General features: G+C 43.8%; 1 protein-coding gene across 13 annotated transcripts in view; it reads left to right on the forward strand.

Moving 5' to 3' along the window:
• Window positions 1-16,242, forward strand: part of myo5aa (myosin VAa) — a 203,624-nt gene that overhangs the window by 150,623 nt on the left and 36,759 nt on the right. For 8 of the 13 annotated variants that reach the window (XM_041174847.1, XM_041174850.1, XM_041174851.1 and 5 more), the window contains 8 exons: window positions 4-252; window positions 623-716; window positions 1,354-1,499; window positions 5,361-5,486; window positions 6,288-6,431; window positions 10,253-10,312; window positions 14,151-14,378; window positions 14,609-14,617. In XM_041174847.1, the coding sequence (XP_041030781.1) occupies window positions 4-252; window positions 623-716; window positions 1,354-1,499; window positions 5,361-5,486; window positions 6,288-6,431; window positions 10,253-10,312; window positions 14,151-14,378; window positions 14,609-14,617 (1,056 nt within the window). The remainder of the gene's footprint in view (window positions 1-3; window positions 253-622; window positions 717-1,353; window positions 1,500-5,360; window positions 5,487-6,287; window positions 6,432-10,252; window positions 10,313-14,150; window positions 14,379-14,608; window positions 14,618-16,242) is intronic. The other 5 variants (XM_041174849.1, XM_041174852.1, XM_041174853.1 and 2 more) reach the window with 1 other exon arrangement.

The raw sequence follows: 16,242 nt of genomic DNA on the forward strand, positions 1-16,242 counted from the left end.
TAGACTAAAGAGATGAAATCTTTGCTGGAGAAGTTGAGTGGTTTGGAGACTACTTACACCAACGAGACGGAGAAGTTACGGACTGAGGTCGATCGGCTCCGTGCGAATGAAGAAAGTGCCAAAGTGTCCTCCAACAAGATTACCAGCCTGATGGAGGAGATCGTGATTCTCCGCAGGGAACTCAAGGAAACTCAGGCTCAGAAGAAACGTCTTGAAGAAGGAGCAGATAAATACAAAGCAGAAACGGACCTGGTGAGAATTTCCCTCATGTTCAGTTCAGCACGTTATGTGGGAATTTTTCTAATAAAAACTACCTTTAAAAAAATCAAATTAATATTAAATGTTGGAAGGTAATCTTTTTTCTTCATTATATAAACTCAAGCACCACTAGGTGACCTAATTTGTTCAGACAAGATTATATTACTATCTGATGCAGCTGCTTAATCGTTCTCCATTCTTCCTAGAGTGAGATTAAAATACCCAATATGTTATAGTGCTGCAGAATGGGGAGATTTGGGATTACAAAATTGAATGGCGAATATGAAGGTGGTTATATAGCACAGTATTTACAGTGAAGAACGACAAAGCCATTAAGATTGTCCTTTGCTAACCCTCCTTACAGATGGTGTCCCAGCTTAAAGAACAGAACGCTTTGCTGAAGAATGAGAAAGAGGAGCTGAATCGTCAAATCCAGGAACAGGCCAAAGAGATAACAGGTGATGCTTCCATCCCTCAAGAGGGTGACGTTCAGCCTGGTGATGCACTGGAGCTTAAAGGGTGCAGACTGACAAAAGTTGCTGCACGATCTCGAGAGGAATTTCGGAAAAAAACCCTAAACTAATACTTTGGGAGCATAGTCCTTTGCAAATTATTATATTATTAAATGAAAGTAATAGCATATTTTCTTGAGCAACATTTTTAGTTGTGTAATCTCTTTGCTATTAAGTCTCAATGCACTCTCTCTGCTCCTGACTGGCTTCTGATGCCTGATGTCAAACAGACCAGGTGCAGAAGGCCTGAGGAGATTAATGATCTTAAACTATTATTTGACGGACATCTCTCCACAAACCAGAAGCTCTGAAATATTTTTGTCCTTTTAAGTTCGGGGAGACAGTGGTGTAGCAGAATTGTCACTGGTCTAATAATGCAGAGGCCCAGGTTAATACTCTGGGGACACAGGATCAAATCCCATCACGACAGTTGGTGGAATTTAAATTCAATTAATAAATCTAGAATATAGCGATCGTCTCTGCTGACCATGAAAGCTATAATTGATTGTCATAAAAAACTATCTCGATCACTCGTGCCCTTTAGCTTCAGGTCTCATAATAATGCTGCTGTGTCCCATTGCAGAATCTATGGAGAAGAGGATGGAAGAAGAGACCAAACAGCTTGAGATTGACCTTAACGATGAAAGATCCAGGTACCAGTCTCTGCTTAATGAGTTCTGCCGACTGGAGGAACGCTATGATAACCTGAAGGAGGAAATATCTTTGGTCGTAAGTGTCTTGAAGAATCAAAATGTTAAGTATGAGTATTTGTTCAAGGCTTCACTGCAGACACGCTCGTTTTTAGCCTCCCTGCCTTTCTTTACCCTCCATAAATTACAACCACCCTCTTCCACAACATGCAGCCCCGAATCCCAGACTCCACTCCTATCCTCCTCCCCATTCTTGTATCCAAATCCCTTTGTGGTCTCACCTCATTCCTACCTCTGCATCCCCTGAAGCGATATATTCCAACACATACACTCCACCCATCTGACACCATTTTACTTCTCACTTTCCCCATCACTGTTGGCCATTTTCTCAGATATGAAGCTCTTGTCTATGGCTATTCCCTTGCTACTTTCAACCCTGTATTTTTCTTCCCCCTCCCCAAACTATTTCCAGCTGCCCTTCTCTCCTGTGTGATCTTCACTTGTCCGTGTGAAGTGTTTTGACACATATTCTATGTTAGGAGAACTAGAGAAATGAAAGAACATAAGAAATGGTAGCAGGACTGGTCCATACAGCTTCTTGAGCCTGCTTCACCATTCAATACAATCATGGAATTATATCATATATTACTGCACAAAAGGAGAGCATTTGGCCCATTGAGTCCATGCTGGCTCCCTGTCAGAGTTGCTTAGCTAGACCCCCTGACTTTTCCCATAACCCTGCAGTCTTTTCTTTTCAGGTGTAATTCCCTTTTGAAAGCCATGATTGCCTTCACCACAATCTCAGGCAGCGCATTCAGATCCTAACCACTTGCTGTGTAACAAAGTTTTTCCTCGTGTCACCTCTGGTTCTTTCGTTAGTCACCTTAAGTTGATGTCTTCTGATACTTGACCGTTCTGTCAAAGGGAGCAGGCTGTCTATCAACTCAGTCCAGACTCCTCCTGATTTTGAACAGCTCTGTCAAATCTCTCAACCTTTCTTTGCCAAGAAGAACAGCCCCAGCTTCTCCAATCTCTCCGTGGTTTCTCCAGTCTATCCATGTAACCAATGTCTCTCAACCCTGGAACCATACGTGAAAATCTTTAATCATGGCTGATCTTCTGCCTCAACTCCACTTTTCTGCCTTCTCCCAATATCCATTCACCCTGAGAGATTTATCCCAACCTTTGAATATACTCAACAATACAACATTCACAAGCCTCTGGGATGGAGACTTCCAAAGATTCACCACTTTCTGACTGAAAAGATTTCTCCTCATCTCAGTCCTAAATGATTTACCCTTTATCTTGTGGCTGTGTCCCCATGTTCTAGATTCCCCAGCCAAGGGAAACAACTTCTTGGTGTCTAACCTGGAAAGACCCTTCTTGAATGAGATCACCCCTTCTAAACTCAGAGTATAGGCCCAATTTACTCAACGCCTCATCATAGGAATAAACCTCTCATCCCAAGAGCCAGTCTAGTGAACCTTCTTGTAAATTCTTGCTCTTCGGATGCTATTTGTCCAGAAGGTCTGTCTGTCCTGTAAGCTCACTGTCTATCCCAGTAAATTCTGAATCGGACTGGCCTGCGGTTCTACAGGTCCCACGTGATACCTGGTCCAATAACCAAATCCTCCAGTGTGATCCCAGTCAATGAGTGCGGTCAGGCTTTGCAGTTGCAGGGAGGGGACATCACAACTGAGCCTGATCCCGTGCTCATCTGATGTTCACACATGCACACTTTACACAAGTTGTCACAGGATTGGCATCAGGTGCACTTTGCTGATTTTTTTTTTTATTTTTCATTCACTCCCTCCCTAGCTCAAGGATGCTGAGCCCAACCATAGTGCCTCACTGCTGCTTCGGCAGACATCGGTTAACCTAGCATGGACCAGGGGTTGAGCCTGGAAACTTCCATGCTTAAAACCTTTGGTCCTTCATTTAACAACTGAGCCACCAGGGAATAGGCTTTAGGTCCTTGTCGGCAGAAACACACGTGTTTAAAAGAGTTCGGGGAACAAAATCAATGGCATTAGACTTGGGTGGAGGAGGCTCACTGCCAATTACTTTGCTCCCTGCCACCTCCATGTTAATCTCTGAAAGCCTACTGATGAAGGCTGAAACCAGAGCCATTCTTTCCTCAGTTTACGTTTATTCACCGAGTGAAACATTACAAGTATATCCCTCCTAACTCGACCCTCACCCCTAGCATCAGTAACTGTCTCTTTATTTGTGTTCAAGTAACACCCAATCAATGCCCTCCACCTGCATATAGTTAACCACAAATGATATACGATTAACACCCCATACACTCTCATAGCACCCAAGATCAAAGGAATTTTTTCAAACTTTAGTTCTGGCAAATTTGGTCTACATTAGGTCTAATAAATCCCTGCACAGAATATGGTTAATGCATGCATGCATAAGTAACTAACTCTTAATCACGATTAAAACAGGATTAAAATTATTAACATGAGTAGGGGGGGAGAATGTAGTTAATTCCTCATTAATGCTGGGCAGTGAGGGATATTACTTATTTTTTAAAATATTGATATTAATTGAATTACATTGCACACAATATTTAATTGTAAAACCTGAAGAAAAATGACTCATGGTTTGTACAAATAGCTAATACTTTGTGATAAATAACTCTAGTATTGTTTCACACACAGTTTGTAATCTAGCTCGATACCAGGCTTGTCCAACCTTTTCTCATGGGGGGGAGGGGGGCACATTTCAATTTTTCTCTCACTCAGGACTGATGAGCAAATTTCGGAAAGACCCAGGTTTGGCGCAACATTAAACATGAATTTTTTTAAAGAAAGCTGACGTATGATTAGAAACACCTTGCTGAGCAAAAAATAAAATCAGGACAATAAATTGATAATCATAAAATGAGTAATGAAGACGACCGTCCAGTGTGAAAGGGTGAAAGTCTGTGCCCAGCGAACTCCAAGTCTCAGGGTGCTCACTCACTCACCCTCACCCCCTATGAGAGTGCCTGTTGGTGTGTGGGGGAAGACTGAATGACAACCCTGCGACTGGGAGTGAGCCAGAGAGAGAGAGACACACACACACACACACACAAACCAACAAACACACACGCTCTCGTGCGCTCTCTCACTCACACTCACACTCACATTCTCTCTCACATTCTCTCACACTCACATTCTCTCTCACTCACTCTCTCACTCACACTCACTCACTCACACTCACACACTCTCACACTCACACACTCTCTCACACTCACACACTCTCTCTCACACTCACACACTCTCTCACTTTCACTCACACACACACTCTCTCTCTCTCTCGCACACACACACACACACACACACACACACAGGCACATGAGGTCAACCCCTGTGCTTCACACGGGCGAACACTCACGCCTTCATATGCTCACGCTCCCTTGCACTCACCATCACAAAATTGGCTTGGGGATGGGCGTAGGTGTGACATGAGCTGGTGCGAGGCCTGAAGCCTAGCGGCGCCTGAATGCAGGTGCCTGCTGAGGGGAAGGGCCACAAGGAGAGAGCCGGGGGGAATGTGCGCTGGTTGGGTACCGGGGAAGAGCACTGGCAGCCATGGGAGAGTATGGTGAACATGCACTCCAAAGTCTGTCCCGACCTTCAAATACTCTCAGTTGGCAGTATACACTGCTCCTCCAATCACAACCTGTTTCTCTCCCATGCTTGATGCTGATAGGCTCAACTGTAAGCCGAACAGCAGCAAATGAGGGTGAGGAACAGGCCCCTGAAGAAATCTTCAAACACACTGAGCTGGGTCTGACCGGCTCTTTCAGCAGTTGTTCTGGGGGCCACGTGGAGGGGCTTCTTGCAGACTGCGGGTTGGACAAGCCTGCTCTATACTAAAGGATCATTTTTGATTCGATTTGATTTGGTTAGATTGAAGTGACTCGGTTGTATGCACCCATTTCCAGAACGTTACAAAGCCTGGTCATAGAAGGACAGACTCCACGCACAGCAGTAATGAGTCAGAATACACGTATAACTCTCTGCTTTCCTCAGATCCTGGAGAACCTGAGGATGGAACGAGAAGAATGGAGGTTGGTACCGTCCTTCATCAGCTCTTTACCCTGAGACATAGAACCAGGGGCCCAGGGTCAATCTGCTGCAAAGCAAAGTTAAGACTGATGATGGACCATTGGTCAGGGGGACCAAAGTGTGGAATTCCCTAATAATAATATAAAGCAGGAATTGCTGGGAGTGCTCAGCAAGTCTGGCAGGGAGAGAGAAACAGCGTTAACATTTCGAGTCCGTGTTCAGAACTTTGAAGAAGAGCCATACGGACTCAAAACGTTAACTCTGTTTCTCTCTCCGTAGATGCTGCCAGACCTGCTGAGTTTTTCCAGCATTTTCTGCTTTTAGTTTCAGGTTTCCAGCATCTACAGCATTTTGCTTTTACGGAGCTGTGAAGGTTTGAATGCCTTTCAGCATCTGTAGGGCAACAGGTCAATTTCAAAAAACAAACTATTTCTGACAAAGTCTCTGTGCTAATTAATCTGTAGAAACACTGGAGTTCTCTTTAGCTTAAGACCTTAGTGCAGTTGTATTAATGTGAATAGTTCTAGATGGGGGATTATCGAGTGGATCTAGATAATCTACTTAGAGGAATTATATGGATTCTCTCTTGACTGTCTGTCTTATTTGAAGCTGAAAGTGAATTTGAAGACTTGTAGTACTGCATCCTCTCTGTACTCCTCTTCATTCACCATTGGTAATCCAGAGGAAACTCAGTATAACCTTTAACCTATGTTGTCCCAGTGTCCAGAGAGGGACAGGGGGACAGTTTATCCTGTTCACTTTTGTTTTGTGAAATGTATCAATAATTCCTCTGTTTGGAATAGGAATTTCCTGAACAGAAGGGCGCTCTGGATATGTCCCTGTTCCTGAAACTACAGAAGCGTGTGTCTGAACTGGAACAGGAGAAACAGGCCTTGCAGGAAGAACTGGATAGGAAAGAGGATCAAGCACTAAGAAGCAAAGCAAAGGTAATGCTCAGAGCTAGGCCAATTCTTAGTTTAAGTCAAGTTTTGTGATGGTAGTCAATTGAAACAATCTTGGAATCATATCATGGTGCTACACACAACGAGACCGCTCAGCCTACTGTCCCTGTGCTAGCTCTTTGAAGGAGCATGAAAGTGTTATCCCAAGTGGTGCTCATCTTGGACTCATTTAGTGCATTCCACATAGGAATTACAGCCCAGAAACGGGCCATTCAGCCCACCCCCATGTCTGCTTATTTGGGGTACATGTGGACAGTTAGCTATTCCCTTAGAGGTTGATTAACATCACTTACTACACCCTTAAAAATGGCCTTGATTGGCTGTGGTGTGCTCTACTCGTGGTCATCCTGTGATTTCTTTTTATTTTTACACAAACAGCAATTTGATTGTTTCCCCCATTATCTCTTTATAAAATGTCTTCTTGAAGGAATAGGAGTAGGCCATTCAGCCCCTTAATCCCGTTCCACCATTCAGTTAGACCATGGATGCAATTTGACCCCACTTGCCTGCCTTCGATCCATATGCATTGATATGCCTACCTCATAAAAATCTGTCAGTCTCAGTCTTGAAGTAGTCCCTTGTCAAAGTACCCAGGCTCTTGTGGGGGAGAAAATTCCAGATTTCCTCTACTCTTTTGTGTGGTAAAGTACTTCCCAATTTCAAAGCTAACGTGTATTTCCTGTGGTGCAGTTCCCAAAACCGAATACGGAACCACACGTGGGTCCGATCAAAGTTTTGTACAGCTGAAGTATCACTTGCTCTCTCTGTCTTCACCGGGTTGGATTTCAAGCAGCGATTCATCTATCCAGGCGAGAGTTAAGATTGTCATCGGGCCCACTGATGCCATTGGACTTTTATCTACACACTTAAAGGAATGTGCCAGTTGCAGGCTGGTACCATTGTTGTCTGCCCGAAGGAGCAGGTCAAAAAGGAAGGGGGTCGAGAACCAGGCAAATAAATCGTGTGGATTGAACTGCCCACATTGTATAGGTGGAACATCCTTTATCCAAAACTCTCAGGACCGATTATGTTTGGATTTCAGATCATTTCAATTTTCGGATACCACACATAAACTTACATTACAATGGTCTAAGCCAAGACTTGCTATATTCTAAAGTAAATAAAATGGCTTGATACGTAAGAGATATCACTGAATAATAAATAGAGTACCTGTAATACATTTCTTTTTGACATATTCACCACAGAAATTGTAATGTAAACAGTGCAGACAAACACAGAATCTCTCAGTGCAGAAGAGGCCCTTCAGCCCATCAAGTCTGCACCAACATGTTAGCAATACCTGACCTACCTACCTAATCCCATTTACCAGCACTTGGTCCATAGCCTTGAATGTTATGATGTGCCAAGTGTTCATCCACGTACTTTTTAAAGGATGTGAGGCAACCCGCCTCCACCACCCTCCCAGGCAGCACATTCCAGACCGTCACCACCCTTTGGTTAAAAACTTTTTCCTCACAGCCCCCCCTAAACCTCCTGCCCCTCACCTTGAACTTATGTCCCCTTGTGACTGACCCTTTAACTAAGGGGAACAGCTGCTCCCTATCCACCCTGTCCATGCCCCTCATAATCTTGTACACCTCGATCAGGTCACCCCTCAGTCTTCTCTGCTCCAATGAAAACAACCCAAGTCTATCCAACCTCTCTTCATAACTTAAATATTTCATCCCAGGCAACATCCTGGTGAATCTCCTCTGCAGCCCCTCCAGTGCAATCACATCCTTCCTATAATGTGGCGACCAGAACTGCACACAGTACTCCAGCTGTGGCCTCAACAAGATTCTATACAACTCCAACATGACTTCCTTACTTTTGTAATCTATGCCTCGATTGACAAAGGCAAGTGTCCCATATGCCTTTTTCACCACCCCACTAACATGCCCCTCTGCCTTCAGAGATCTATGGACACACACGCCAAGGTCCCTTTGTTCCTCAGAACTTCCTATTACCATGCTGTTCATTGAATACTTCCTTGTCAAATTACTCCTTCCAAAGTGTATCACCTCACACTTTTCAGGGTTAAATTCCATCTGCCACTTATCTGCCCATTTGACCATCCTGTCTATATCTTCCTGTAGCCCAGGACACTCAACCTCACTGTTAACCTCCCGGCCAATCGTTGTGTCATCCGCAAACTTACTAATCCTACACCCTACATAGTCATCTATGTCATTTATATAAATGACGAATAATAGGGGACCGAGCCCCGATCCCTGTGGTACGCCACTGGACACTGGCTTCCAGTCACTAAAGCATCCTTCTGTCATCACCCTCTGTCTCCTACAACTAAGCCAATTTTGAATCCACTTTATCAAATTACCCTGTATCCCATGTGCATTTGCCTTCTTTATGAGTCTCTCATGTGGGACCTTGTCAAAGGCTTTGCTGAAATCCATATAAACTACATCAACTGCACTCCCCTCATCTACACACCTGGGCACCTCCTCAAAACATTCAATCACATTTGTTAGGCATGATCTCCTCTGTCAAAGCCATGCTGACTATCCCTGATCAAACCTTGCCTCTCCAAGTGGAGATAGATACTCTCCTTCAGAATTTTCTCCAATAGTTTCCCTACCACTGATGTGAGACTCACTGGCCTGTAGTTCTCTGGATTATCTCTACAACCCTTCTTAAATAGCAGACCACATTAGCTGTTCTCCAGTCCTCTGGCACCTCCCCAGTGGCCAAAGAGGAATTACAAATTTGGGATAGAGCCCCTGCAATCTCCTCCCTTGCCTCCCTCAGCAGTCTGGGACACAAATCATCCAGACCTGGAGATTTGTCCACTTTTAAGCCTGCCAACACCTCCAATACCTTGTCAGTCCCTATATCAATTTGCTCAAGAACCTCACAGTCTCTCTCCCGAGTCCGATACCTTCATCCTCATTCTCTTGGGTGAAGACGGATATGAAGTATTCATTCAACACTCTAACGATGTCCTCTGGCTCCACCCATAGATTGCCCCCTTGGTCCCTTTCCCTGGTTATCCTCTTCCCTTTGATATACTTATAGAATATCTTGGGATTTTCCCTACTGTTACCAGCCAGAGTTTTCTCATATCCCCTCTTTGCTCTCCTAATTGCTTTCTTAAACTCCACCCTGCACTTTCTGTACTCCACTAATGCCTGTGCTGATTTGCTCCCCTTGTACTTGCTAAAAGCCTCTCTTTTCCTTCTCATCGTAACCTGAATATCTCTGGTCATCCATGGTTCTCTGAGCTTGTTACTCCTTCCTATCACCCTAGAGGGAACATGTTGAGCCTGTACCCTCCCCATTTCATTTTTGAACACCCCCCACTGCTCTTCTGCAGATTTCCCCACAAATAGCTGTTCCCAGTCTACCTTGGCCAGATCCTGTCTTATTTTACTAAAATCCAGTCTCCCCCAATCCAAAACATTTTTTTTGCAATTTGTCTATTTCTTTGTCCATAACAAGCATAACAAACAACTAGACTTCCCACACTAAAGGTCAGTGAGGTTTAAAAAAAATAAGTGTGGTTTTTGGATGTTTTCAGGATTTGGATTTACGAATAAAGGATACATGAGCTGTTTTTGGTCCATTAGGCCAAATTGGACAGGGATTTGAGGGCGGGAGCAACCTAGTTTCTGGCATTGGCCTGGTGGACTTTTCTGGTCCATTGCCTTCTCATTTTCGAGCATCAAATCTTGGGTGGAAAATTGGACAGGAGCAATCTAGAATGTATCTCCATTGACAGAATTGCTTGCAGCAAATTGATTCCATCTTCCTTAGTCAGCCGATGCATTTTGTTTTGTGTTTCTACCCAGGAGGCAGAGGATCAAGGAGTTAAAGCCAGGGGAGCTGAACTGGAATATGAATCGCTCAAGGTAAAGATGGCACAGGCTGCAAGAGCTATTCCTGCCAGTTCCTGTTCTTTATTGGGTTGGGGTCTTCAGCGTGTGGGTGGGAGGGATGGTGGGAGAGGTGGGCACTGCCTGTGGAATTTCCCTGTGATCTACATGTATTGAAATTGGAGAACCTGAAGTGGCGACAGCTCCAATAGGTAAACACTGCTTTTGAAACTTCTCTCATGAATGCCGATGGACAGAGACACGGGCTTTTTGAATTAGCCACATAAGAACAGAAGAAATAGAGGCAGGTGTTGGCCATTCGGCCCCTCCAGCCTGCTCCAACATTCAATAATATGATGGCTGATCCCACTCAATTCCCATATTCCTTGATTCTCTGGGATTGTTTGACTGGCTTGTAGTCTTTGAGGTTTATATCGAAGGAGAGAATCTGCTAAAACCCATGGGTTTTCTTTCTTGGATGTAGGCATTGCTGGCAAAGTCAACATTTGTTGCCTGTCCCTAATTGCCCTTGAACTGATTGGCTTGCTAAGCCATTTCAGAGGGTAGTTAAGAATCAACCACATTGCTGTGGGCCTGGAGTCACATGTAGGCCAGAGCAGGTAAGGATGGCAGATTTCCTTCCCTAAAGGACATTAGTGAACCAGATGGGTTTTTACGATCAGTGATAGTTGTCATGGTCACCATCACTGAGACTAGTTTTTATATTCCGGATTTATTCATTGAATTTAAATTCCATTCGCTACCGTGATGAGCATTAGAGGCTGGGCCTCCGGGCTACTAGTGCAGTGACATTGTCACTCTGTCACCATCTCTCTGTGGTGAGATTCCAGGTGAAGCCTAATCAAGTTACTCCCCTTGCCTGTCTGTCCAGTATTGTCTGTGGCCAGGGCACCTCTACGGCCCTTGGAAGAATGAAGCCATTATGTCACATCACACTTAGCTTAGTGCCAATGGAGAACTAAAACCGTGTACAATCGCCTAAGTAATCAGCTAAGTGGCGATCGATATATATTTATATTTTTATTTTTGAGGAGTAGTCTTATGTTCCAAGAAGGCAGATTTGTCAAATACTTTTGTTGTACTTCAGTTACGAACAGGGGAGTTACCCTCGGTCCCCCCACCAATATTTATCCTTCAATGAACATCATGGAAACAGATTATCTGGTCATATCACATAGCTGTTTGTGGGAGCTTGTTGTGCATAAATTGGCTGCTGTATTTCCTACATAACAGCAGTGACTACACTTCAAAAATACTTCATTGGTTGTAAAGCATTTTGGGTAGTGAAAGGCATTCGTTTTTTATTACCAAACTCTCGGACATTATTGAAATACAGGCTGATCTATTAATCCTATCTGTTTTGTGATCCTCTCACAATATTAGTGGGAATCAGAAAAGATTTATTTTACTGCAAATGATGCTTCGTATCCTAAGATATATCGGATCGACCATGATCTAACTGAATTGTGGAACAGGCTGGACTAGGACTGGAGCCTCCTCTTCCAGTGTTTTTGGATTTCAGCTTCATTGAGTTGATGCCAATGCAACAAAGAGTTGGAGAATATAAAGGATTGTGGGATCTTCTGTGTTAACAATTGTTTATCTGGTTCTCGCTTCTAAATCTCTTGCGTTTAATCTTGGCCTCTCATTCTAGACCTCTGTATTCACTCCAATCCCTTTTTTAATTTTAAAACCATTCCACATTCGGCAGCTCCACCTAGTGATGTAAAACCAAATTCCTGCTCTACAGGTCATGTCACCCACAGACCGAACGAATATTAGCTCCAATTTTGGGATTGTCACGACGTCGAGACTGTCATCGTTCACCATCATTACACCTGTGAAAATGACAGCAACTTCTGGTTGCACACAGATGCTATTGGACACCAAAATCCCTAAAAGTTGCTATCGGAGATTCAACCTAAATTTTATGCCCCTGCGCCCCCAGGTTTGTCGGTGGGGAATGAGCGTAAAAAAGCACAGATGGGCTTCCCACTGGGCTCTCAGCCACCCTGACCTTGCAGCTATTTTACGTTGGGGGGCGCACGAGGCCTCGGGTGACTGCCTGCCCTGGCCCCAATTGAGGCCCTCAAGTGGCCAATTATTGACGACTTAAGGGCCATTTCCTGCCCAGCTTCAATTTTTAGGCTGGCATATGGGGGTGGGGGGGGGGGTGGGGGGCGAAAATAATTAGATTTAGGCATTGGGGTGGGGTGTGGGGGCCTCTATCTAAAGCCCCCTTTTAACTTCGGCCCCACCCCCCTTTAATGTCCGCTAATCGCTGGATCTCCCTCCTGCCCTAAGACCTCCAAAACTGACCTCTTCCTGGAATCCCAGGAATTGGGCTCCAGAGACTGCTTGCAGTCCCAGTCCTGCCTGCTGCAGGGACTAGAGAGAGATTGGCCGGCAGCTCTCTTAGGGTGAGACTTGCTCCTGAGTGAGGGGTGCAAGTCCCACCTGCAGCCAATTGATGCTCATCGGAACATGAAATGGTTGCGGGTTGCTGACACTTTGGATGGTGGGACAGGAAACCCTGCCATCCTAAAAACCCTGGCCCCGTGTTCCTCCACAGGCTGTATTGTTGAAGTCTCCAGAGACGAAAATCTTCAGAAATCACTTGATTTTGATGTGAACTTTGACTTTTATGCTATTTGTCTCACTACAAAAACCCTTGAAAATGTTACATTTTCTTGAATGAGGTGTAACAGGGTTTTTAATGGAGTACTAAGTCATAATTATTGTTAAACAAACTGGCTCTGATAAACTAATTCTATATTTGTGGAATCTTAAATGTCTCCGTTCTGATAATTCCATAGGGTTTTTTCTTTCGTTATTTCAGCTTTTAACATGTGTATGTCCCAATCATTATTATTCTCTTAGTAAAATGTTTAAAAGTGAATAATAATCGATGCATTTTGCTTCCTGATTTGCAGTCTGTTATTAGCCTGCTCGCTGATGTCACTGGTAGATGCCAGCGATCCCATGTAATTGGCACCAGAATGAAATTAATGTTGGCATTGGTGAAGTCCACGTCACAGAGATTGCTAGATCTTTTAGGACAAGTTTCTTTGAGGTCAGTGGTGAGTGGCATCACTTGGCCTCTGACTGCAAAATCCAGGCCATAGTATTTCACATGATCATTGACCTTCTGGTTAACGAACATAGTGTTGAACACCATTTTTCCTGATATCTTACCTATGAAATTAGATCAGCACAATCTTACCCCTCAGAAGGTATGTAGAAGATTCTATGTGAAATGGAAATGTCTTTGAAACTCCCTCTTAGAAATTCCAAATATACAGACTTTTTTATTTGTTATGGGATGTGGGTGTCACTGGCTAGGCCAGCATTTGTTACCCATCCCTAATTGCCCTTGTTCAGGGGGCATTTGAGTATCAACCACATTGCTGTGGGCCTGGAGTCACATGGAGGCTAGACCAGGTAAGGATGGCAGATTTCCTTTCCTAAAGGACATTAGTGAACCAGATGGGTTTTTGCAACAATCAGCAATGGTTTCGTGGTCATCATCAGACTTTTAATTCCAGATTTTTATTGAATTCACATTTCACCATCTGCTGTTGTGGGGTATTTGACCCGGGTCCTGAATACTAGCCCAGAGACAATACCACTATGTCACCACCTCCAGTCAAAGCACTCACCAGACTATCACATTAGCTGCTGATATAAACCTCCTCGGTTTTGGAGGGGGAATGAATGTTGAAGAATTGTATCCCCGGCCTGCAGGAGGCTGTTCAGTTTCACTATTCGGGAAATAGCTATGTTCAACTTTCATGAGCTTATTCGGTGGAGATGAGTTTTGTCTTTTTTGATCAGTCCACGTTGTGCTCCCCAGAGGCAAGAATTAGAGTCCGAGAATAAGAAGCTAAAGAATGAACTGAATGAACTGCATAGAGCTCTGAGCGAGAAGGCCTCCCCAGCAGTTACAGCCCCTGGTTCTCCTGCGTACAAAGTTCTACTTGACCAGCTGACTGCGTCAAGTGAAGAGCTGGAGGTTCGGAAAGAGGAAGTTCTTATTCTGCGATCCCAGCTGGTCAGCCAAAAGGAAGCTATGGCGCATAAGGTTTGTGTAATGTTGGTGTGCCCTACAATAGATGGAAAATACCCACCAACACTTAATGTTTTCCATATGTATTTATTCATTGACTTATTTTAATTCAAAGAAAACTTGTCCTGTAACAATCTAGTTAACGTTCTGTAGTCAACTGTTGGTTCATATTACTGTTCTAGTAATGTTATAATGCTGCTAACAAGCTGTTTTGTGTTCTTTCTCTGAATTCCTCACACCTCCAGGAAAGCAAGGTAAATATTACACATGCATACTGTTCCTTTTTTTAGATACTTTGTTTTTTTAATGGGAGCGAATTTTACACTTTCTACATCTCCCGACATTATTTTTGTCTACATTATTCATGGGATGTGGGCATTACTGGCAGAGGCTGTGTTTATTGTCCAAGCTTAGTTGCCCTTGAGACAGGTAGAGATGGTGGTGGCTTCCTGAAGCCTTGTTGTCCATGTGATCAAGATCCTCTAAAAGAGGTTATCCTGTTCACTGCTGAGGTAACAGCTGAGTGGTCCTGTCTGTTTTTTTCTTCCTAGCTGTTTGATAGAGCTAGTGGCCACTTCAGTCAACCACATTCATGGAAATCCTCCGAATAATGCTCATCAACACTAAATATCGGACCAAAGACCAAAATGAAGTTGGCTAATTCCCATTCCTTTGTGACTGTCTGAGGAAAAATTCCATACACGAAACTGCTTAGCTGTGTCCTTTATGTGAGTGTGGGAGGGCCCAGGTTAGAAACCTGCGTCAGATTTTCCACCAGGATTCTCCTGAAGAGCCACAACAACTTTGGCAGAAACCCCGGATTAACAGCAGGGATGGGATTCCTGCTGCACATATAATGGCCAGTCAGGCAGCTGAAGAAATTCCCAATGTTTCGGCCAATTCATGGACAGTGTGATGGATTAAAGGAAGCCAGACATGATAGACAATTGTGACTGAATTTCCCCTCTTCTCATTACTGCAAGTATTAATAATCAGTTGAGGAAGCATTAAGCAGAGTGACATTTTAATTAGAGACCTGTACTGATCCTGGTTTCATGATGATAGGAAGAAAGTGCAGAATGAGACTAAAAATAGTGAGGTCATTATCTGGCTGGTTTAGAAAAATTAGCATCCAAAAAAAAATTAAGATTTTTGAGAATACTCTGAACCTTGGGACAAGTAGGTTTTATACAGAAACAAATTGTGATGGTTTATTTACAGGAAGCTACAGGACAGTTAGCTTAACATCTGGCATAGGGAAAATGTTTGAAGTAATTATTGATGATATGGCAGAGCATTGAGAGAAATTTAAGGCAATCACGCACAGTGAACATGGTTTTGTGAAAGGAAAATCATGTTTAACCAATTTATTGGAGTTCTTCGATAAACAAGGGGGTGAACGGTTATTGGGGGCAGGCGTGAGGTTACAATCGGATCTGTCATGATCTTATTTAATGGTGGAGCAGGCTCGAGGGGCTGAGTGGCCTATTCCTCCTCATTTGTATGTTTGTATTGTTTATATTCACTTAAGTTTTAGAGAGGGGTACCCAAGTCTGCACATCCTAAAGTTTATTGCAATTCTTGTCTAACCCTAATTTTCTACCATTGCTCTCCTTATTGATGCATCTTGTGCTCTCCAGGAAGTGGGGACAGAAAATGAGAACGTTTCCTTCCAGCTGATGTGAGCAAAGTTGTTGGTGCGTGTGTCAAACCGCTGACTCCTTTTGCTTGCCTTTAGTGACTGAGAAGGAATCTACCCTATGGTGTGCCTTTAAAGGCTGGAAGAGTGCATTTATACCACAAAAAGTGCATCACAGCCACACAAATTGCCCTGAGCAAGTGTGTGTGCCTGAAAGCCGTCATTTTGTAAGACAGACTT

This window comes from Carcharodon carcharias, chromosome 26 (assembly GCF_017639515.1).
Source record: "Carcharodon carcharias isolate sCarCar2 chromosome 26, sCarCar2.pri, whole genome shotgun sequence".
Classification (NCBI taxonomy): Eukaryota; Metazoa; Chordata; class Chondrichthyes; order Lamniformes; family Lamnidae; genus Carcharodon; species Carcharodon carcharias.